This window comes from Enoplosus armatus, chromosome 11 (assembly GCF_043641665.1).
Source record: "Enoplosus armatus isolate fEnoArm2 chromosome 11, fEnoArm2.hap1, whole genome shotgun sequence".
Classification (NCBI taxonomy): Eukaryota; Metazoa; Chordata; class Actinopteri; order Centrarchiformes; family Enoplosidae; genus Enoplosus; species Enoplosus armatus.
The window spans coordinates 25092720-25117470 of NC_092190.1; the positions used below are offsets into that span (position 1 = coordinate 25092720).

Sequence of the window (24751 nt, forward strand, 5' to 3'; positions counted from 1 at the left end):
GTTGGAGGAATTACTTCTTCTGTTTAAAATGATATTAAAAGATAATTAGAGTCAAGCGAAAAACACAATCCTAACCTTAAAATATTTGTCCTAACAAACTGAACAAGTTGAAGAGTATTTTACAAACCTAAAACAACCAGCATGACTTTACAGCTGCAAGTCCCAACAGAGTTTGTGGCTTTAAACAGGTACTCTCCCCTGTCTTCCAGCTGAGATGACCGTATTTTAAGACTGCTGAGGTTGTTCTCATAGTAGAGACAATGTTTTCTGCATGACTGGAGCTCTTTGCAATCTTTGGTCCATCTTACACTGATTTGAGGAGTTCCAGCTATCCTACAGTCAAGACTAACCGGATCTCCACAAGTAACTTTGACTACCTCTGGCTTCTCTTGGATCGTAGGTGGTTCTACAACACCAAGAAAAATGGTTGAGTGCACTTGTTATTGTCGTTGTCGCTATAATGTTAGGCAGAGGAACTGAGCATGAAGCAGAGGTACCTATCACTACCAGGGTGGCACAGCATTTGTCCTGCCCGGCCTCGTTTACCACCTGGCAGGTGTATTTCCCACTGTCAGTCGCCTCACAGGCAGGAATCCTGAGAGTGGCCTCTTTGTTCTCAAATGTTCTCTCGATCCTTGGATCTTCTGAGATCCAGTTCTCGTCTTTTTGCCATTGCACTGACAGAGGCAGAGAACCTTCCACAGTGCAGTGAAAGGCTGCGACATCTTTCAGAATAGTAGAGGCATTTTCTATCTTCTTAACAAATGTTGGAGGGACTAATACAAAGAAAAGATGTCATTGTAATACCAGCAAGTGTACAGTGCTGTATGTCTAATGTGTGTCAGTGGAATGTACAATCAACAGTAAAACCAACCTTTCAGGCACAAAGCTGCAAAGCCAGTGCAACTTCCAACCTCATTGGCTACCACGCATTGATAAGTACCAACATCTTCCACTTTACAGTCCTGGATTTTCAAGCTCACATTTTCACTATCAACTTTAACATACTTATGGCAGGATTTGATTGGCTTCTTATCTTTGAACCATGTGACCTTAAATGTAGCATTTCCTGCCACTTTGCAAGCAAACACAGCTGTGGAACCTTTAACAACTTCAAGAGACGTCAGCTCTTCAACAAATGAAGGAGGCTCTGAAATAACAAAGCAAATCAAACTAAGGCCACCTTTGATTTGTATCAGTGATGTAATATCTAACTTGAACTTGACTTGACTGAAGCACTGACAAGATGTAAACATGTAAAGGAAAAACCAACCTTTTACTTCTAGCTCAAGAGTGCAACTCTCTGTGCCTGCTTCGTTGCAGGCTTCGCATAAGTATTTCCCGCTGTCATTTTCACTAACTTTACAAATCTCTAAGGTGGCTACAGAGTTGAAAAACGACATCTTGTGTTTGACACTTTGATGAATCTCAGCTCCATCTTTGAACCAATGCACAGAGATCTCTGGAGTACCAGCAACCTTGCACTCGAACACCTTACTATCCCCTACTCTTACTACTGATACACCTTCAGGTCTTTCAATGAAAAAAGCGGCTTCTGAAAGAAATACATACAGAAGACACTTCAGTATGGTAAAAATTACAAATTAAAGAAAACTATTAAAGGTGAGAGACTAATATTAACCTTTTACAAAGAGTGCTGCCTGGCATGAACTGTAGCCCACATCATTTTGCATTTCACAGACATAGTCTCCAGAATCAGAAGCTTTGGCATAGAAGAGCTCCAGTGAGCTTGAGGTGTTGTCTTTAATCACAGAGCAGTTGGCACTGGATAAAATCTCTTTCTTGTTTGTAAACCATTTGATGGTCAGCGGTGGCGTGCCAGAGACACAAACATTAAACTTAACCGTTGATCCTGACAAAACATTCATGGATTCAGGCTTTTCAAGAATGCATGGTGGTTCTGTTGGCAGACAAAACCCAACACTTCTGTTATAACATAGTAACATATATATATGTGTGTGATTATGCCTTAAACAGCAAGAGAATACTGATAGTGAGATGAGTTCTAACCTTTAACAAACAAGATCCCAGAGCACTGGGCAGATCCTGCCTGGTTTTTAGCGATGCAGGTATAGCTGTTGTTGTCTTTACTGTCAAGACGACTAATTTCCAGGAAAGCAACATTTTCATAAAATGTGCATTTGTGTTTCTCATCAGTCTGGATCTCTTTCTCATCTTTGTACCATTGTATCGCCATCGGCAGGGAGCCCGATACAAGACACTCCAGATGAGCAAACGATCCTCTGATACCTTCTGTGTCCTTCAGTTCTCTTGTAAAAGCTGGTTTAATAATCTGATCTATTATATACAAAGTGCAAAAACAATGTTGAGTTGGTTGTATGAATAAAATAGACAAGAAAATCTCATAAAAGATATAAAACTTTGGGATAAACTGACCTAAGACAGTAATGGCTGCCTTACAAGAACTGCACCCAGCATAGTTTGAAACCTCACAGGTGTATTCATCATTATCACTTTTCTCTGTTTTAATAATCTTGAGCACAGAGCTGGTGTCTGTGTTCTGTATTTTGTATCTCTGGCCTGAGGTCAGCTCCTTTCCCGCCTTCATCCATCTGGACTTGAGCGGTTTGGTGCCTGAGAATCTGCATTCAAGCCTGGCCAGGTCACCCTGTGTTACACTGATGGACTTTGCACGTTCTGAAATACCTGCAGGCTCTGGCATAACAAAATGATCCAAAACTGAGTTAGCTGCTACCACTTGCACGTGTTAATGCAACAGATGAAACGTCAAGCTTGACATAAAAGCAACAGCAGTTAAGACAAGTAAGAGTCACAAACATCCTACAAACCTGTCACTATGAGCACAGCGCCACATCTGTGAGTCCCAGCTTTGTTCTGTGCCCGACAGAAATATTTCCCGCCGTGTGATAACTGAGCATTTTTCAAATTCAACACGGCACTTTTGGTTTCATAGGACATCTTAACATGCTCATCTTCTGTGAGCTCATGATCATCCTTGATCCAGGAGAAAGTCATGGGAAGTGATCCAGATAACATGCACTTCATAGATATCTCAGAGCCCACCATGCAGGACATATCGTCTAGTCTCTGAACAAATGACGGTGGTTCTAGTGAGAGAAGACCACAAAAGTCAGACTGCAGGCTGTAGCAGGATTTACACAAACACAGATGATCCACATTGCAAATCTTTGTCTCCCTGATCTAACCTTCTACTGGCTGCCGAAATTAGAAAGTGTAGCAACCTTATCTCTTTACAAACTACAATAATATACAACTATTTAAGACGAGCAAAAATACTCTTTAAAGAAAGGGTCATGGTGCCTGAATTACATTTCTGTTATCACACAAGAATCTTCACATTGTGTAAAATGTAATTGCTTAAATTTACATAAAAACCTAATTAACAGGCCATTGGGCAACATGCAGAAAGATAACCTTGGACAACATTATTTGACACTGTCCTTTGACTAACCTTTCAGTGAAATCTGGCAAGAACAAGATGTCTCCCCAACATCATTTACAACAGTGCACTGGTATGTCCCAGCATCGCCGGCCTCACAGTTTGAGATCTGAAGAGTGACAGTGTTGTTTTCGACACTGATCTTATGCCTTTTGTCGTTTCTGATCAGCTTATCATTGAGGAAGCAACTTATTTCAAATGGAGGGGAACCTGAAATGGTTCCTTCCAAGATAATGTCGGATGCCTTTACAAGCGCAGCTGATTCAAAAGGCCCCACAAACACTGGAGGCTCTATTAAAAAAAATATAGTACATGTTATATTTAAAGGCAATAGAGGGCTGAAGAGTAAGTTCTAGTCTCATGAGGCCAGTCTAGTCCACAGAATTCATTTGGCTGTTCAGAGCCTCCACATTACAAACTCTCATTGGTTATCTCCGAAGTCAATGCACAAATGAAGGTGTAACAATTCTCGCCAATACGTCAGGAAGCAAACTGTAGGTCAGCAAGTTCTTGGAGAAGTTAAGAACACTGAATTTTCTGACCGATAGTTAACCTCTGGGACTAAGAACGTTTGTGACGCTAACACCTTCTCACCAGTGAAAGACGACCAACAAATTAGATTAAAATAAAAAACAGCTTCCAAACTAATAAGTAGGAGCTGACTGAGATATGCTTGCTAAACATCCTTGCAACTTGGAATACAGGAGAAGTATCATGGATTGTTGGACTGTATCGCATTTATATTTTATACTTGTATGTACAACTTTACTGTACATTTTTTTCTTCTCTGTTTTGCTTGCTTGACACGCAAGAGGTGTTGTTGAGATTTGGCCGATATGCATGTCAGCTCATCTGCGAGGATCTGTGACCTATGTTTATTCATAACAATCTTCTCTGTGTAGGTCCACAGACGCGTTTACGCGTGTCTTTTCTCCTCCCACCAAGACGGCAGGTTGTAACAAATGCAAGGGTTCCTGCTGGAGTTCATCCATCCATTAGCTACACCCGCTTATCTTTTAGAGGGTAGTGGCAGGCTGGAGCCAATCCCAGCTGACATTGGGTGAGAGGCGTGTACATCCTGGACAGGTCGCCAATCAATGACAGGGCTGACAGGTTGGGTTAGGTTATGTTAGGCTTAAGAACTAGTAGGAGTTATGAGTGAAAAACATGTGTGATCCCTCACTGGCTTCCCACCTGCAAACATGGCCAATTGTGCTTGGTGGTCAGTACAAACAAGCCGGACAGTACCACTACCAGGAATAAAACCCCAGGTCTTTGCAGTGGTGTACAGGAATGTAACCTGCTTCGATTTCCCGTTAATGAAGGCAGCATTGAACATAAAGAACAATGTGGACCAGACTTGCCAACAGTCTACAGTTTGTCAAAGAAAAACTTGAAAAAGATTCTAAAGACTGAACCAACCTTTCACTGTTACCGAGCTGCTGCACTGGTCTCTACCAGCCTCATTGGACGCCATACAGACATAATCTCCACTATCCTCTCCAGAGCAGTTCTCTATCTCCAGAGTCGCGATTGAGATGTCGAAGGACATTGTGTGTCTGTGGTCTAAAGTGATTTCTGAGCCATTTTTAAACCATGAGATGCTAATAACAGGGGTGCCCTGCACTTTGCAGGACAACTTCAGAGGTTTTCCAGTTTTCAGCAGCTGTGAAGGCTCAAGCTTCATTGTAAATGTTGGGGCTTCTGTAAATTAACAGTAACAATAACAGTAAAAACAAGAGGTTAAGTAAAGAAAACAACAGTTCAGCGTATCACTTCATTAAAAGAAAGAATAAAACCGCACCTTTTACAAAGAGGACTGCCGTGCAATCCACCTTTCCAGCATCATTGGATACTTGGCATGTATATTTAGCAGAATCACGTGGTTTCACAGACTGAAGCTCCAAGGAGCTTGAGGAGGCATCTTTCTTTATGAAACACTTTCCCCCAGTGAAAATCTCTTTCTCCTCTCTGAACCATTTAACAACCAGAGGAGCTGATCCTGCAAAGGCTGATTTTATGACAACATTTGATCCGGGTGAAGCGTCCTGGGATTCAGGTTTCACCGTGAAGACCGGAGGTTCTGAAGTTATTTGGGAAGAAAAAGAGCATGTTCAAAGCCTATCATTTGTAATGTGTGCCAGATTCCTGTTTAATCTCAGGTTTAAGGCAAAGTAATTCAACTCCTCTGACCTTTGACAGACAAAGTACCACTGGTCTCTTTTTCCCCAGCATCATTACAGGCCTGGCATGTATAAACTCCATCATCGCTTTGCTCCAGGCCAGTTACCGTCAGAGAGGCTGTACTCTCACTGAAATCAAGCTTATATTTGTCATCACTGCAGATTTCTTTATCATCTTTGTACCAAGAAACAGCCATTGGCTGAGATCCAGCAACTCTGCATTCCAAGGTAAAATTACTACCAATACTCCCATCCACTTTCTTTAGAGTTTTGGTGAAGGATGGTGGAACTGTGCGATCTGTGTAAGGAAATATGTCAAACATAACTGTCATCAGAGGCCAAACCTCTAAATTGTTATTAACAATGTATTCTTGGCTAAAACGAACCTATAACAGTGACTGAGCTGGTGCACTGGTCTTTTCCGACTTTATTGGACACCTCCATCTTGTACTCTGAAGTGTCTCCTTTATCAGCTGTGAGAATCTTTAAGATGGTAATATTCTCCTTCACCATAATCTTATATTTACGGCCACTGATCATCTCCTTGTCGTCTTTAAACCATTTCACTTTGAGGTCTGGGCTTCCAGAAATCCTGCACTCCAATGTGGCTGATTCCCCTGCAGTCACACTGATGGACGCTGCTTTCTCTAAGATCCTAGCAGGTTCTGTAATACAATATGAGTTTAGAAACTTTAGAAACATCTACATTTGAAATTTGAAAATATTTCTAATAAATAGGAATGTTCTAACCTTGAATTGTTAAGACAGCTTCACATTTCTGCTGTCCTGCCTCATTTTCAGCAAGACAAGTATACTTGCCGCCATGCTTTATCTCAACAGATGAGAAGGAAATGCTAGCGATGTTGTTCTCAAATGTCATTTTGACATTTGGATCATCATCTCTTAGCAGCTCAGAGTCTTTCATCCATTTTAATGTGATGGGAGCTGAGCCTTTTAGGGTTCCCTGTAGCTTCACTGTATTTCCCAACACTGCTGTAGCACTCTCAATCCTCTTTGAGAACATAGGTGGCTCTGAAATAACAGTATTAGTAATAATAATATAAAGAACAGCCAAGAGGACTACAACAATTATAATAAATGTTTTTAAAAATGTCCTATATTTTGTACATTACTAACCTCTCTGTTTAGCCACTGACTTTGAGGTTACTGACCCCACTGCATTTGATACGACACATTCATATTCACCAACGTCAGCACTCTCAAATGAGTGGATCTCCAGAGAGGTAAGGGATCCCTGTGACACTATCCTGTACTTTTTATCTGCAGACAGACGTTTCTTATTCTTTTTCCAGGCCACCTCGAATGGTGCAGAGCCTGCAATCTCACACTCCAAAACAGCTACAGATCCTCTGACCGCCTCTATGGAGAGTAACTCCTTTCTGAAAGACGGTGGTTCTAAAGGGGAACATATAGTTCAGTTAGACAGGTTCTTATACTGACTGAAAATTTGGACCTGTTATAAAATTGTATAAGTCTACACACCTTTCAGCGCTACTTTAGTGCTGCAGCTTTCACACCCAGACTCATTGAGAACCTCACAGGTGTAGTTTCCACTGTCACTCAACATGACATCCTGTATCTCAAGAGTGGCAACACCATCCTTCAGACTGATATCATATCTGCCACCAGCAGACAGCTCGGTGTTATTAAAGAACCAGGTGGTGTGAAGTTCAGGGGATCCTTTGACGGTGCACTGCAGCCGTGCAGTGCTGCCTTGCTTCCAAACTGTGGTGGCTTCCAGCCTCTTTACAAAGACTGGCGGCTCTGGAGAAGTGTGCGGTTAAAAAGAGCCAATATGAAGTCAAAGAAGTCATTTAAAGATAACAACCCAGCATTGAAAGAAAAGAGATTTAAGATTTGAAAAAAAGGCAGCTGGAGCTGCACTTACTCCATCTAAATGGACACCACGGAAAATTATGTTAATTTTCAGTACTGCAGATTTGCAACAGCTTCAAATGCTGCAGTAGCCATGAAAGTTAACTAGACAGTCCTTACCTTGTACCTTCACTGAATTGGAGCATGTTGCACTCCCAGCTTCATTTGTCACCGTACACATATAATTTCCACAATCTTTCAGTGTGGTCTTCAGGATATCAAGAGTAACTGTCTTATCCTCAAAAGACAGTTTACAGTCTGGAGACGGATGGACTTTTCTACCATCTCTGGTCCAGGTGACTGTTACTCCAGTGTCCTCATCCACCTGACACTCCAGGTGCAGAGGAGCTCCAACCACAGCTGCGACTGGACCCAGGGGCTTTACAAAGTTGGGCTTATCAATAACATGCAGCTCCATACTGCACTCAGCTGTCCCAACATTATTAGACACCTTGCACACATAAAGACCCCTGTCATCTGGATCAAGTTTGGTAATCTCAAGAGTGTGCTTATTCTTTTCACAAGAGATTTGGTAGTGTGTAGGCACTTTGGGTAAGGCCAGGTTGTCTTTGAGCCAGACAACATTCAGTGGAGCAGATCCTATTATTACACACTGTACCATTGCCCTCTTTCCAACATATACAGTCTGAGGGTCAGGTTGAGTTATAAAGGCAGGAGGGAATTGCTCTATTAGAATTAAGAAGAAGAGAAACATATTAGTGCTAATATGTTATACCCTGTTAATTTACCTCAACTTAACCTGCCAGAAAAACCAGCAAAGAACAACAAAATATGATACCTTGTAGAAAAAGAAATCGGTGATAGTTCTAGATTCAAGTTTCATTCAACACCAGCTCGAAACTCAACCAGCAAAGAAGGAAACATGCATCACTCTTACCTGTCACGTTGAGGGAGGCGGAGCATTCATCGCTGCCGTGCTGATTGGACGCCTTGCAGGTGTATTCACCACTATCGTCCTTTGTTGGGCTCAGAAGCTCCAGAGAGGAAATGCTGAAGCGACTGATAATCCTGTACTTATCACCCTCTTTGATAGGGTGTCCATCTTTGAACCACTTGAAGCTCACATTCGGAGCATCCTCGATTTCACATTCAAACTTGGCACTGTTGCCAATGTTGATCTCCACAGGGACGATTCTGTGCCTGAACACAGGTTTCACTATATTTTTGGAGAGAAAGAAAGATAAAAAGACAAAGTATATAAACAGAAGTAGTTGAAATGGAAGCAAAAAGGAATGTTTCTACTGGAGGTGATGGTGTAGTGAACCTGGGATGGAAAGTAACACACACAAATATATCCTGTTGTGACTGTGGAGAAGAAAAATGGTATTAGGTTTGGGTTGAGGTGACTGTGGAGGAGGAAAATGGTATTAAATTTGGGTTGAAGATGTGATGAAAGAGATTCTGCGATAAGAAAAGGAGAGAAAACATGCAAATAAGAATGGACCAGGAATGAGGACTGATGGATGTTTCAAGATATGAAGTCAGAGGTGATTCCTTGGAAGGACAGGGGAATAGGTATGGGTGTGATACGCATGTGAAGGAATGGATGAATTTAAAGGAAAAGTGAGAATGTTACTGCTGTCTGGTGAAAACCTCGAACCTCCAAATCTAGTTTTTGCTTGTAAAATATCCAAAGAGACCTTATGAGACCTTGTATTTTCACTTTAGAATTTAATGGGCATTCAACTCATAAATGCTGTTCCACATTTATTTAAAGTTTGAGTTATGGTTGAGGTTTGCAGACAACAGAATTGGAAATTCACCAATGTGTGAAGTTAGTTGATGATGATATCAAAGAATTGCTCATCATCAAACCTCTTGAGACCACAGTGAGTCTTGAAGATGTAGTAGTCTTGCCGGCTTCATTCTCAGCCTCACAGACATACTCTCCTTGATGCTTCTCCTTGACAACTTTGTCGATAGCTAGTGTGTATGTGTTGTGGTCTTTAGAACACTTGAACTCTTTGCCAGATTTCACCAATTGGCCATTGAAAAACCAGTTAACTTTGGTGACATACTTTATGGTGGCAGTAAAAATGGCCTTGCCATTTTCCTCAGAGCAAACATCTTCCAGAGAATCAATGACAACAGGATAATCTACCAGACTCTCAGAGGACTCACTGATTATAATTGCCTCTGAAAGATACTCCTCTCCGGTTTTTCTGTGGACAATATCCAAACGTTGGTCAACGGGAACCTGACCCACAGGCACTGTCATGGTCAATTCAGCAGCGGTGGCCTCTGACCTGACTGTCTTCCTGCTCACCTGTGTAGACTCATGAACCTCAGACCGACTCTTAACTGTTGCGCTTTGGAAGGAAGCCCTGGCTTCTGTTTTGACAGCTGCAGAGTGAGATATAGCAGGAGGAAATCCAACTGCACTCTCTGCCACAAACATGGTGTCCACTACAGATGAGAACACCTCTTTGGAGGTTGCTGAGCTGACCAGCGCTTTCTGAGGCTTGTCAATTTGCATGGTACCTGGATGCTCTGATGTAAGACTTTGCTGCTCCTGGAAAACCATAGCATGCAGAGCTACCTGGAGTTCAGACCTGAGGTCAGCTGTCTGAGGGTATTCACCTTCAAAAGACAGTGTGATCTCCACGGGCGCACCTGGTGTTGTGATCAGGTATGTATATGTGGCCCACTTGGGCTCTCTCTGAACCTTCACTTCCTGTACCTCAACTGCCTCTAACCTTTCTACAACATCGGCTAGTAACACTTGTTGGTCACTGGCCACAGCAGACTGAAGAGAGTCTCTGAGCTGACGTCGTATATTCAAACTCGATGGTTTGGGAATCTGAATGACAAAGTTGAGTTCTTTAGGTAGAGTCTGAGTGTCCTGAGACTCATGAACAAACATAACTCCTTTAGGCTGTGTCATGATGCTGACAGTGGAGCCCTCAGATTTACGTATCTCACTTGACTGCTCTCCCGTAATGACCTGCTTTTCTTCTAGCAACACTGACTGTCGCACTGACTGGCCCTCCTGGATCTGGACTGCAAAGTCTTGCTTAGCGGCTTCTAAGATAGTACAGCTTTCAGTGGCAACTGCGTTCTCCACTATAAAAACAGTTTTTGGGGGGATCTTAGGCTCAGTTTTCATCTCAGGCTTGAATTTATCATCAGTTTTAATGCTGATGGTGTGACTCTCCTCTAGAGTGTGAGTGTCTGTGACATTCAAAGAATGCATGATATTCCAGTAATCCTCTTTCTGGATTATCGCTCGCTGCTGCTTGACATTGGTCATAAAAGGCATCTCCTTCGGCAGCTGCATGGGCTGGGAGGAGACTGTGAGAATGCTTGAAGACCTAGGCTCAGTTCGAAGCTGTGACTGAACCCCGGTCACCGATATATCAAGATCATAGAGATAATCTGCTGTGATCTCCCTTCTCTCTTCTGAGGTAGCTGCACGCCTCCTAGCCTTTTCCTGTTTCTGCATTGCCACCTGCTGGTCAGGTTTAGTGATGGTAAGTATGCCTTCCTTTGGTAAAACTGATAAAGAATGAATTGACTGAAGGTATTTTGTTTGCGTTAACTCTTTCTTCGGTTGAACGGATATGGCATCAATCTTTGCTGAGAACTCTGAAGTTGCCTCGCAAACTGCAGTTCTTTGCTCTTCTTGAGTTACTGAATGCAACAAAGTTGGACTCTTCCTCACTTCTGCCTGCTCTGTAGAGGGCTTTTTGATGCTGAACCTACCCTCAGACTGTAAAACATCTTGATCGCTCATAACCTGCAGATTCAGGAGAATTTCTCCCTCTTGCTGAGGCTGCAGACACACAGAAGATGCTATACCTGGTACCTGTCCTGCCTGTTCACCTTGTAGTTCGTATTTATCTTCAGCAGTTATAGCTGACTTATAGACCATATATTTGCGTGGGGTGATACTCTCCTGCTCTGGTCTGCGTATTTCAAATATCTGTTCCTTGGATAAAGTGACTCTAGTTTTGCTCACTGGTGCTACCACTGGTTTTGATTGCTCTTTCTCAATATAGGGTGTAGTGGCTGCATCTAAAGCTGGCAGAGGCTCACAGTGTCTTTCTGTGACTGACAGTTGCCCTGTAGACTGAGCCGAGTATAAAATCTTAACCCCTTCTGTGACTCTGAAACTCCTCTCTTCCTCTGGCCTGTGGGTGATGCCTGAAGTTTCATCAAGGATGGGCAGAGTGGACTCTACTTGGTGACCGCTAACAAGCTGCCTGGGTTCATTCAAGGTCTTCACGTGCTCTGGAGCCCGGTCCGTCAAGGACTCAGCTCTCACTGTGGTAAGTGGGAGGACCTCTTCAGATGTGGCCGACATGAGTTTTGATGACTGCTCTTTGGCTAACTCGAGTTCTATAATCTCAGGGCTGAGAATCCGCTCGGAGTGCTGCTCAGTGATCTTTTGTCTCTCCTGGACTGAAGATAAGAAACTCGCCATGTGAAGTTGTTTCATAGGAACAGCTGAAACCTGAAGTGGATGAGTGGGAGCCAAAGAAACCCTCTCCTGTATTTCATGAGACTGTAGCACTGCTGCCTGGTTGGTAAGCTGCTCTCGAAGAATGGTAGCAGTGGAGATGTCAAGCTCTCTGAGGGTTCCCACCTCCTCACTAGGAATAATCTGCCTGTCTTCAGTGCTAATGGTATAAATCATCTGATCTGCTAGAGTTCTTTCCTGGTATAATCTGGATTCTGTGGTTTGTTCGATCATGGATATTTTCAAATCTTTTGAATTCTTAATTAGTGTGGGCTCGTCCTTAACTTTCTCCCTGAACACCAGCAGCTCAGCGGTACATGAGGCTTCCCCATATTGGTTGGAGGCCTTACAGGTGTAGACGCCGCTGTGATCTTGTTTGACACTCTTAATATTAATAAAGCCTGAGCCATCTGGGTTGTTCACAATGATACAAAACCCACTAGGCTGAATATGGAAGCTGCCTTTGAGCCACTGAATCTCAGGGAGAGGATCTACGGTCACAATGTACCTGAAGAAAGCCTGGTCTCCCTCAGACAGCTGAAGAGACTCTATAGTTTTAGTGAATTCTGGGGGTTTGGCAGTTGGTACAAATGTTCTCCTGTCAACTTTTTCATCCCTTTCTGACTCCATCACCTGAACATGCAAATAAGAAGAGCAAGTCGACTGGCCAAATCTATTGCTGACAGTACAAGAGTACTCTCCTTCAAACTCCCTTTGAACTTTGGTAATGACCATGCTATACTCATCTTGCTCGTGAATGAACGTATACACGGACGAACTCGTTATAGTCTGCCCGTTATGGAACCACTGAACAGTGGGCTTAGGGAAACCAGACACTTTGACGGTAAACGTAGCTGTTTCTCCAAGAGTCACAGCTGCTGGAGAAAGTTTGCTGAGGAAAACTGGTTTCTCTTTTTTCTTCTCCAAAGTGCTGGAGTAGCGTTTGGATTCTGGATTAAGTTCAAGTGTTCTGGCTTTATGTGGTAACTTTAGTCCAGTGTAGTACGAGTCCTGGGTTTCCTCTTCCACTGTGTTGGTTGAGCTAGAGAAGGCTGAGTGGAGTAATGACAGTTTAAAGTAAAGTGAGACACACACCCCAACCACAATACAATCAGCTGTACTGAAAACAGAATGACTTATGCATCTATAGTTGAGTTATATCTGACTGCAAGGTAAATCAAACGACCATATAGTTTTGTACGTTTTAGCCAATTTACTACAAATTACATGCAAAAATTTACTATTGTCCATTTACCATTTGTTTTTAAGACTTTGGTAGGTAACACGCTTTCAGTATTAAAAATAAAAAATCATAACGGACACCAAAGACCATCTTCCAACAGAACCAGGGTTTACGACGCCCCCCCCCCCCACATACTACTATATGCTACGTACATGTGACTGAAGTTCCATAATTCATAAACTGAGCCAACTCTGTCCAGTTATGAAGAATGAGAAATGAAGTTTTACAAAAAACCTCATAAGTGGACCTTGATTTTATACTGAAGATAAAGTACACTTTGAAAAATGGTGTGAAGTAGCGTAAATAATTTGACATTCAAAGTAAATTCTGAAAAACATCTAAACATACTAGTAAAACATTCTGAAACATTAACATGAATTTCTTACCAGAGCAACCTGAAGACAAAAAGTCAAAGCAATAAAAACAGCTTCTTTGTTAAGACAGATACATCCCTGCTGACATGAAACAATATTTACCTTTCACTTCCTCCTGGACCTGAATCATAGGTTCCTTCTCCACTGCAGTTACTGTAAAGACACAAATGTTTACAAATTAAAAACACTCCCAAAACTGCACATAAAGTCTCATATGATGCAAGACTGTTAGAGACAGTCAGTGACAGGTCGTGCATCCATATTATCCATTTGATTTGTTTTTTTTCTTTTAACTGACATTCTTGCATGCTTCCTTTTGGCCTTTAATGTGCAGCACCTTTTGGAAAATGCTCAGTGATATGAGTATCCCTCTCTCTTTGTCTCTTTTGATGTCTTAGTCAGTAAAGCAGGACACAAAGGTCAGCGACCGCTCCTAAACATAGTGGTTAAAACCTTGTTGAAGAAGTGGTGTCGCTGTATCAAGAAGTGTGCCTCTGCTGGCTGTGTAGGTGGAAAGCAGTGTGGATGAGTGGTGGGCCAAACAAAGCCCGAGCGAGCAGAAGGACCAAAAGCATGCAGATGCCAACCTTTCATCACTGTGCTGCTCTCAGCATCCATGGCTGAGTTGACATTTTTGCAAGTGTAAGAGCCCCCTTGTCCGGGTCCCACATTGTTAACATTTAGACAGCTCAGGGGGCCGTCTTGTTTCAGAGAGTAAGACACTGAATCCTCAACATTCAACCGGTTGTAAAGCCAAATGAGAAACGGAGTGGGAACCCCCTTCATAACGCAATACAAGGAGCTGTTGTCTCTGTTTCTGATCAGCAGCTCAGGGGGGAGTTTGATCAGGAACTCGGGGCAGCTGAAGAGCCGTTGACCTCGCTTGTCATGAGGCACAACATCGGGGAAATATAGGTGACTGATGAGGTTGTGAGGTCTCTGGGAAGATGGAGGCAATGGTCCCGGCTTCTCCACCGCCTCCTGTTTGTCTTGGTCAGGGGGATCACTAAGGGTCTCCCTGTCTGCCTGAGACACTTTACGCACAGAATCGGTAGGGATGGGGGTTTCTGCTTTGAGAATTGCTTCTTTAGCTGGGTGAGAATAAAGTTAGGGAGAGTAATTAGGGGTCAGAGTGTATAAGGCTATGACTCTAAACACTAAACGGGTTAGTAGGATGGATGGATGAGATTAGTGAGGCAAAGCTGGCAACAGCAGGAAAAGAATAAACTAGACTACAAGGCTTGTTATTCTATTACATTCTAACAGGTTACAGGCTAAGAGGAAATATTAAATCATGAGAGGAGGGGACGAAGCAGGGGGAGCAGGTGGAGAGATAGGATGGACCAGACTAATAAAAAAATTGAGATGAACCACCTTCAACAGTGAGCTGGGCGGAGGAGCTGTTCTGGCCGTGTTGGTTGGTGGCGGTGCAGCAGTACACACCCTGGTCTGCCACACTAACACCCTGGATGATCAGGGACAACAGCCCCCCGATCTGTGAGCTCCTCACCCGCTCCGTGTCTGCCAGACTCTGGCCGTTATGATCCCAAACCACCCCAGTGAATGGTTGCCCATCAAATGAGCAGCTGAACTCGGCCATCTCACCACTTTTCACTCGGACGTCGCTCATTTCCATCATCAGTTTGGGGCTGGCTGAGAGTTTGATATCAAAGCTGCTCTCAGAGCTCATCTTCACCGAGCTTACACTCTCCATCTGAATCTCAACCATCTTCCAAGTCACAGAGGAACTCTCAGAGACCGTCTCAGTAAACTCAACACTGTGGGCTATTTGTCCCTCCAGTCTCTGACTTAGCTTAGTCTCAGCCCCAGTGGTCGACACAATACCTAAGGCTTTTTCATCTGGGCAATAAGAAAGAGTAGAAGAATTAGGTCAACACATCATTCTGGTGACTTCTTCAGGTTACTTGTGTCACAGCTTGTTTGGCAAGACTGCAGCTGGAGTGGAGCGTTGAGGATCAGTCATGATCAGTGAGGGAGTAGACAGTGGCTGGTTTCCGCTGTCAATCATGCAAGCTTGACCATAATTTAAAATAAAAAAACAGCTATGTATTATGTCCGTGCTTGAGCGTCAGGAATCCAGAAAGCTAGATTTCCAAAATTCAGCTCTGTTTTGACCATGCTGCATTCTTCTGAAATAAAGATTCATGAATAAAGACGTCCCTACTGTAAAGAGTTATTCATGTAGGAAGAGAAGACAGTCAGTTTAACTGTAACATCACCATCAACATGAAAATATGAATGAGTTTCTGAAAGCTGAGCTGGTAAAGTGTTACAAAACCAAGGGCTGGTTGCACAAAGATCTTTCAGAAGAGTTTCAGTCTTGCATTAGTTTTTACAGACACAAGAACAGAGACAAATAAAGCCAAAAAAGTCAGCCATTCCTCTTGCTATGACTCTAGGTTTTGACGGAAAGAAATAAAATAAAATTGTGGCATACCAACAATGTTGCTGAGTGAGCTTTATAACCAGAAATGATCTTGTTTGCTGTCTAAACCAGAGTCAGATGAGAAGATATATGACTGAAGGTGGATTTTTTTTCTCTTTTGATTAAGCCAGGCTAGTTTGCAGTGTGTGCTAAGCTAGGCTAAACCGTGTCAGTAAGCAACCAATGTCTGTGGTTTGGGGACTGAGGAATTGATTAAAATAGTTCTGAACTGACAAAATACAATTTGACATAAAGGGTGCTCTAAAATTATTAAGTTAGTTAAATCTAAACTGGGCTAAGCACTCCTCGTCTACCGGAGGCACAGACGTATCTGATATCATCTTCTCATCTGAATCTGGAGAAGACAGAGAGCAAGAGGGTTTCACAAAATGCCGTCATCTAAAATCTTTGTGCAACCACCAGCAGCTGATCTCTGGCTCTGGCATACCAAACACACATGCCTGAAACCTTGCCACTTCCCCCTGCTGAACCATGCAGACTTGTATTATCTCAATAAAAGTTTGTTTCTTTGTTCCAATAGATGCTTCATTTTATATTTATGAGTGAGTGAGTGAGAAGCATGCCCATACAACATCCTCTAATAGCTTTAGCTAGAAGGAGGAGACTCTTACACCTAAAAGCACATCAGTCTGGACAGTATGTGCTGTCCTTACAGATAGGGATGCTCTCATTGATCAAGAACCCACTGATCAAGATTGAGCCCATAATCATTGTAAAAAACAGGGAGTGGTATTATACTTCGCTGATTCGTTCTTGATTACTAGGACCTCCGTTAGCTCACAAGCTAACAGTGGTGGAAGAGACTTTAAGAGGATTTTTTTTGGATATATCAGAGTTTCTTATTGCCACAGTGGAAATCAACATGTCAGACTCAGATTTTGAGCTGAAAATCAAAACATCCCTGGTTAAAAACATGCTAGCAGAGAAGGTCTTATTTTATTGAAGCACGCGCAGTGTGTACTGGTCTGTCATTGGCAAGTTAACATCTGAATTACTCACCGTCAATATTCAAAGTTGCAGCACATGTGACCATTCCTGCCGAATTTGTGGCAACACATGAGTACTCTCCTTCGTGGTCGAGGAGAACTCTGGAAATCTCCAACTGGCAGGTTTCGCCATAATGAGACATACTGAAGATGTCTGACTGTCGGATCTCTCTGTCATTACAGAACCAAGAAATCTGCAGATCTGGAAACACAGTGATCATTAACAGTCAGGATCATCTGGACCCCATGTGTTTTATTATGTAATTACTGCAAATAAAACTATCATCTATTAGAGCATTTAAGGTAAATGACTATCCAAAGTACTGGACAGTAAAATATGACACTATTTATTTTTTAAACCAACAAACAGAAGAAGGTGAGCAGTGGTCACTACCTTCCCCAGAGACGGTGCACTGGAACTGGGCAGGGTGTCCCTCCATGACCAGGATGTCCCGCAAGGGAGCGATGAGGACCGGAGCAGAGACACGAGCCACAGTTTCAACTACCTCAGGAACTAGAAGACAGACAAGACAAAAACAAAAACATAATCAATGACAATATTGGTAATCTATCAAGATATGAATCTGTTTTTTTAATACCACACATTCTCCAGTGAGATGATTTGCTGCTTTTCTTCTTTTCACCAAATTGTACATAGAATCTCTTTAGACTGAGTTAGAGAGGTTTGCCAAGACACTGAGTGAAGACCAGAATCTCACTCTTGAAAAATGGATCTATTTACTACATAAAAGATGATTATGCCATAGTATATGTAACTTCCACAAAAACAGAACTGTCAAAGCTAGCTGTGGAGCTAGTCTTAGCTAAAGCTAAATTTTGTCACTTTTTTCCCTAGCTGTATCTGTAATACAATTTGGTAACATTTTGGTAATTCAGTCACGATGGGGAAACCCAGCTGAACTTCTGCTTAAGCTAACGTAAGTATCTTAGCGGAGTAGCAGTAGCTGCACCTCTGTGAAGCTTAGCCCAAGGCACAGGGCAGAATTGGCATTTTTTAGGTATTATGAAGGTTCTATGGCAATAATTGTTGGGATAAAATAATCTGCCTAAGAACCTGCTGGCTAGCATGAAAACTTTACTGTTTCTGTAGTTACTGTTCTCTGTCTTTGTGGGGCAGAATGGTTTGGTTAAGTGATAAATTAAAGACATTCTTGAAGTAAAGCCTCTTCATTTCTTTGAGTATTTGTAGCCCTGCAATGTTGGAAAAACAGGCAAACAGATACTGACTGTCTGGTGAGATAAATAATCACAGTAAGTAACAAAAAAAGTTTAGTTTGTTTTATTTAATTTTCACTTTACGTTTAAGCATGTCCAGGTCCAATGTTACATTGAATTTGTGTCTTTTCTGGTGTGTCTTGGTTTTCTTCTTTTTATTTTCAAAACAAAACCCATTTATAAATGCAGGTAAAGCGTATCAACTTTGAAGTTCACAATCACAAGCTCACAATAATGAAAGCCTAGAAGGAAAAAACAAAATGGATTCCAACATCTTGATGCCTCGCAGTGATACATTACTAAACGTACCTTCCACCGTGAGAGGGGCGGAGCTTGTCACCTCTCCGTAGTCGTTCCTGGCCTCGCAGCTGTAGACGGTGGCATCTTCGGGGAAGACTTCGAGCAGCAGCAGTGTGTGCTCGTCTCCGTCATGGAGGAACTTGCACTTGTAGCTGGTGGACAAAGCCTGGGAGTCTTTATACCAGAACACCTGAGGCTGAGGGATGCCGCTCACCTGCACCGAGAAGCGAACTGATCTACCAGAAGTCGCTGTCTGGGGCTGCATGTGGCGGACAATCTGAGGAGGCTCAGGCACTATATGCAGAGAACAGAAGAGTCAAATTTTAAGTCAAGTTTTTTTTCCAGACACCAGAAATGACAGCGAACATTTTGTAAAAAAAAGAAAAATTGTCAGCATCAGCTGCTTTGCTCACGGAAGAAAGTAACTTTTTGCAGTGCTGTCATGTCTAGGCTCATTTGTCAACTCAGTCCTCCGTACATTACTAACCCCTAATCCCTTTTTTTAGTAGAGATGTAAATAAAACATTATCAAAGTATCAGGTCAGTATTAATAAAACAAGTAGGGTTACTGCATTAATTAATGCATTAATTATAATGTTGTCTACTTACTTTGCAGTTAAACTGTTTCTGAATTGACTTCAGTGGTATTAATTTCCAGAAAACGTAGCACAGATAAATAAATAAGGCTGACAGTGTCTGATGTAGAGAAGTGAAAGTAGACTGATGTCAGATTTGTTCATGTGATGTCAGGTCTCTTACGTTTGACGTGAAGGTTCATGGTGCTCCTGTTTTTGCCGGCTAAGAAGGTGTACTCCCCGGCGTCGCTCCTGTAGGTCTCAGAGATGGTGAGGCGGTGCAGCTTCCTGATTGTGGCGTAGTTGAACCTCTCCTCGACCGAGAACTGAATCTCCACTCCGTTCCTCAACCAGCGACCCTCCATGTCGTCCTCGTTCACCTCGAACTCGAAGGTCGCTCTGTGTTTCTCAACAACCTACAAAAACAGATGGTAGGGTTGACAACTGGGAATTGAGATTCTAGTATTTCACAGGAATTCTCACTAAAATCCGCAGCAACCCGGCAACTGTGTTTTTTTCGTCTCCTCAAAGATAGTGAACTTTTAAAAGAAGCCGTTGATCTACAACCATATAAACTATTGAACATAAAGAAAAGAAAGTTGAATAAACATAATAACAGTTCATTATTGGAAAATCTTCAAGCCTATAATTGATGCAAAGTTAAATGATCAAGGGAAAACAATTCAAACTGCATTTGTACAGATAACGTATGAACTCACAGAGATGTCCCTGCTGGCGGGCTCTGAGATTTTGACGTCCCTTCCCTCGACTCCCAGGTGGCCCTTGGACATGCTTGACCCGGCCACGGCGGTGTATTCTCCGGCGTCAGACAGACGGACTGACGGCACAACCAGACGGTGCACGAATTTATCTGAGGTCATTTTATATCTGCAGGAAACACAGAAGGTAACATTGAAACTTGATCAGGAGAGTAAAAGTGATTTAACAGCTGAATATGTGCAACTGTACCTGTCGGACATCTCCAGCTCCTGACCGTCCTTCATCCACATCACCTGGATGTTTGGTTCAGAAACTTCACATTCAAATGTCGCTCTTTTCTTCTCGGTGATCTTCAGGTCCTTCAGATGTTTGGTGAATTCAACCACACGGGCTGCGGCGGAAATGAATAAACTTCATTCTGCATGTATCACTAAGTTTGATCTTAGCATTGAATCAAATGACACAAAAGGGATCGCTCATAGTGCTGAAATCACAAAAACACCTGACTCAACTATGGGGTTTTTAGCCTCTTTTAGCTACTTTTCCTTTTATGACCCGTTTACTATATGGATCAGTCTCGGTGCTCTCATTAACCCAGTTTCCAGCAAAGAAAAGAAAAAACATAATGACTGATCCCATACAGGACAGGTATGCAGAGATTCTAGTTGTCATTGATGATACACTGTGGGTCTTCTTGGTGGTTCTAGTGGCCACCAAGGAGAGGTGCTTTAAGTGGTTGTAGTACTCAATTTACATTGTGTGTATTTGCTCTGATAAAGCCGCTGTACACTATCTGCCTGGCATCAAACATCAGACAGACACCGTTAGAGACTAGCTGGTGGAGAAAGTGGAACATCTAGCGGCTCCAGAGTCAGATATATTTATCAGGAGTTTGGGGAGCCCAAACCAGAGCTAAAAGGAAAAGCATGGTGAATTACAAAAGTAACTCTTACCCTCAACATAGAGTTTAGCTGTAGTAACTGCAGAGCCGGCCGTGAAGGTGTACTCTGCACTGTCTCCAAAGTGAACATTCCTGATGCTCAGAGTGTGAGTGAGCTGTTTACAGCGAGCCTGGCATCTGTCTGTGGACCGGATCTCCACGCCGTTTTTCAGCCATTTGTACGTGATTCCCTCGTAGTTGATGTTCACCTCAAATGTGACCGTGTCTTTCTCCTGAGCATTCAGGTTCTGCAGCATCGTTGTGATGAGGATGGCTGGAAAACAGCAAAACTTTCAGACGCCTTTCAGACAAAAAGTTTATTTACTCTATTGGCCCCTGAAAACACAGAAAACACCCTCATTTAAATCAAGGTGTTTGGTATGGTAGCCAGAGATCCATTCATTTGACCATTCATTTGAAAAACTAAACCCCTTGTAAACACCATAATTTCAAAAGCCTTTAAAATGCAAATTAGAAAAAAGTTAATCTTTTAACTTACACATTCATCCATTCATAACCAGTTTATGGAGTTATTAGTGTTGGTATTTTGGTTTATGTAAGAAATATTCTCATGTGCAATTTAATGATATTTTAGGTTTTCTTCCCCAGAATTGGGCTGAATTAATGAATAAATAAATAACAAATAATTATAGATAATATAATGCAATATATTACCAGTTTTAATGGGTTTTCTTCATGAAATAAGCTATTCAAAAGTAAGAAACTTAAAATTGGTTAAATATTTATATATAATTAATGTGTAATTGACGAGTAAGTCACGTATCCAGTTAGAATTGACTTAATTTATTAATCAAAGGCTTTTGAAATTTAAGTATTACTAAAATATTCCTAAAAGGGATCTCTTACTATCAAACACCTTGATTCAGATTAGTGTGTTTCTAAGAGTAAATTAAGGGTATTTTAAGGGTTTGTTGTTTCATTGTGAATAGCCATCAGAATCCATTATCAGCTAAAGTTTTTCTTTGATCAACTTTCAATGTGTTTAAGGATTCATTTAAAATTTTGAAAATCAAAGGTCTCCTGGCCTGTCGCTTTAATCGTATATGCAAATCATTCATGTTGCCATCTGTGATAGTAGCTAAGGGGAAGGACTTACGGCTAACGGTGAGCGTTGCAGAGACTCTGTCGTTCCCGCAGATGAAGGTGTACTCTGCAGAGTCGTCCCTGCTGGTGTTCGTGATCTTCAGCTGGTGGAGTTTTCCCTGAACCACGATCCTGAACTTCTCGCTCATCTCGATCTCCACGCCGTCTTTCAGCCAGGTGGACGGCACGTTGAAGTGAGAAACTTCACACTCGAACGTGGCCACCTGGGTCTCTGGGACATTTATGCTCTTCATGGGTGTGGTGACTCGCAGCGCTGAGGGGAAAATGTGAGGAGATCCATATCCAAATATGAACATACATTTTAGGATGGCGTCTTCACAAATGACAAGGGTTAATACAATGCCACATCTTCAAAAAAGATATGCTATAAATATAGTGAAATGAAAACAGATACCAAGGTCCAACTCATGAGTCAGCTAATGTGCCATCAAGGATTAGCTTGTTGCATAAAGTGGTATTGTGTCACTTAAGTAACACTCTAAAAGAAGTAATAAGCAATATAAAGCTTATAAAACACACTTAACATTCCTTAACACAGTTTAATTTAACCCTTGGTAGTCTTTTTCATACACTTTTCATTTTCAAAGACTGCTAATGTGCCGTGCTATGCTAACACTTACACTCGACGATGAGGCGAGCACTGCACTGGAGGTGGCCCACTACAGCAGTGTACTCTCCTTCTTTGCTGTTGTCCACGTCCTGGACAATCAGTTTGTGGGTCTTCTTCTCAGAGAGCATCCTGTAGTGCTCGTTTTGCTTCAGCTCCACATTTTTGAACATCCATTTCACAGGGATGTCGTCTTCAGAGATGCCCACCTCAAATACGGCAGTTGCACCCAACAGGGATGTCACATCCTTTGGCTTCTTCAGGATCTTGATGGCTGTGGGGAAAGTATTTTACAGTTTTACAGTTAGTTGTGTAACTGTTTACCTTGGAACTGTACTTCTGGACACTTTTGGGGTTTTATTTTTAGGAATTGAAGAATCTGAAATGTTTCTTTGAAACATCTGTGGTTGCTTACTTTCTACGTTCAGCCTGGCGTTTGCAGACAGTTTTCCCAGTTTGAAAGAGTAAACAGACTCATCCTGTGTGGTGCAGTTCTTTATCTTCAGGGTGTGGACTGTGCCTTCAATAGTGATCTCGTATTTATCACTGGGCTGGATCTCGACGCCGTTCTTGATCCACTGTGCTCCCCTCACGTCCTCGTGGGTCAGCTCCAGGTTGAACACAGCTTCCTGAGTCTGGACCACATTCAGGTTCTTCAGGGTCTTCTTGACCTTCACAGCTGTGGAGACAAACCTAGTCATTATTCTGGGGTTGGTGATTTGTGTGTTAGTGGTGCCTTAGATTAGTTTCTCTCAACCTGGGGTTTGCACGTAACCATTTCTATGGATAGATAATTGCCAGCAAACGAAATTTTAAAAAGGTCAATCTCAATTTGCATTTAATAATTTTGAAGAAATACTCCAAGATTTTGGGAAATGTGCTGATCAGCCTACCATCTCCGTGCGTCCATGTTTATTTTCTAGTTTGGTTTGTGAAGAGTAAAAATACGCCTTCTAGGTACTCCAAAATGGTCTTATTTGCATGATGTGTCTTGTTGGCGAGCAAGCTAGTTAACAATCCGTCCAAGAGGAAACAGGGTTTTGTTTAGTCAGATTTAGCTTTCTAACATACTATATCCAGGAAAAAACAAACACAGTTTCAACTGATTAAATGAACTACTGTCAAAAGATAAGATTTACAATTACAATATATAGTTACATGAATTTTTATTTCAATATCTCAAATATCTGTCCTTCAATGGCTCCTTTATAGGGAATTTAAACAGTCTTTGTTCTGTGTCTATTTCCTTCATCAAACCTGGACCTACCCTCGACTTTCAGGGTGGCTGAGGTCTTGGAGGTGGCGACGTGATAGGTGTATTCTCCAATGTCTGTGGCTTTGGTGATGACAATGACTAGGCGTCTGATGACACCGTTCACTTCGCTCAGTGTGTTCTCATTGAAGTCGACGGGCTGGCCGTCTTTCAGCCACTTGCCCTCAGCGGAGGGGTTGGCTACTTCACACTCTAGCATGGCGGTCTGGGAGTCAGCCACCACTAAATCATGCAGGGGCTTCTTGATAGCACCACCTGGTGACATGAGATAGTTCCAGTCAGTTAAGGCTTATTCCAGTCAGAACTACAATGTGTTAACTTGCGATAAAACCCATATCTGAGATTGCTGAATAATGAATAATTAAAATATAATTAAAAAAAACGCAGCCCAGCTTACCTGTTACAGTGAGTGAAGCACTGCACATCTTCTCACCAGCGGCAAACATGTACTCGCCCTCTTCATCCTTCATTGCGTTCATGACAGTCAGGGTGTGGTGCTTGTTCTTGGACTCCATCTTGTACTTGCCGCCGGCTTTGAGTGGCTGCCTCTTGAAGGTCCAGAAGGCATCGATGCCCGGGTGAGAAACCTCAACTTCAAATGTGACGTTCTCAGATTCGGAGCACTCCTTAGCCTTCATCGGTTTCACGATCTGGACAGCTGTGCAGATGGAACAAGAATTAGACCAATTAACTAATAATCAACTAGTCGTCTTTCATATTCACGACAATAAACGTTAACAGTCAAAAAGATCACTTTTGTTTTGGTCATTTAACATTGACCCCCTCTTTCACAGAAAATGTAGTAATCAAAGTGTCCAGCAGATGGAGCTGTCTGAGTGAGTCAGATCAGTTGTTTCCACAGGCAGCAGCAGCTCCTGCATAA

General features: G+C 42.3%; 1 protein-coding gene across 1 annotated transcript in view; it reads right to left on the minus strand.

The window, feature by feature from the left end:
• Positions 1-24751, minus strand: part of ttn.1 (titin, tandem duplicate 1) — a 192133-nt gene that overhangs the window by 139310 nt on the left and 28072 nt on the right. Inside the window, 27 exon segments of the mRNA XM_070915106.1 lie at positions 2832-3110; positions 3476-3754; positions 4886-5167; positions 5268-5546; positions 5657-5944; positions 6033-6311; positions 6397-6678; positions 6784-7062; positions 7150-7431; positions 7663-8229; positions 8441-8719; positions 9379-13074; positions 13742-13792; positions 14227-14730; positions 15014-15499; positions 17106-17294; positions 17487-17606; positions 18638-18922; positions 19388-19619; positions 19923-20091; positions 20173-20314; positions 20877-21137; positions 21981-22241; positions 22609-22869; positions 23011-23274; positions 23863-24123; positions 24266-24526. Coding sequence (XP_070771207.1) covers positions 2832-3110; positions 3476-3754; positions 4886-5167; positions 5268-5546; positions 5657-5944; positions 6033-6311; positions 6397-6678; positions 6784-7062; positions 7150-7431; positions 7663-8229; positions 8441-8719; positions 9379-13074; positions 13742-13792; positions 14227-14730; positions 15014-15499; positions 17106-17294; positions 17487-17606; positions 18638-18922; positions 19388-19619; positions 19923-20091; positions 20173-20314; positions 20877-21137; positions 21981-22241; positions 22609-22869; positions 23011-23274; positions 23863-24123; positions 24266-24526 — 10818 coding nt within the window.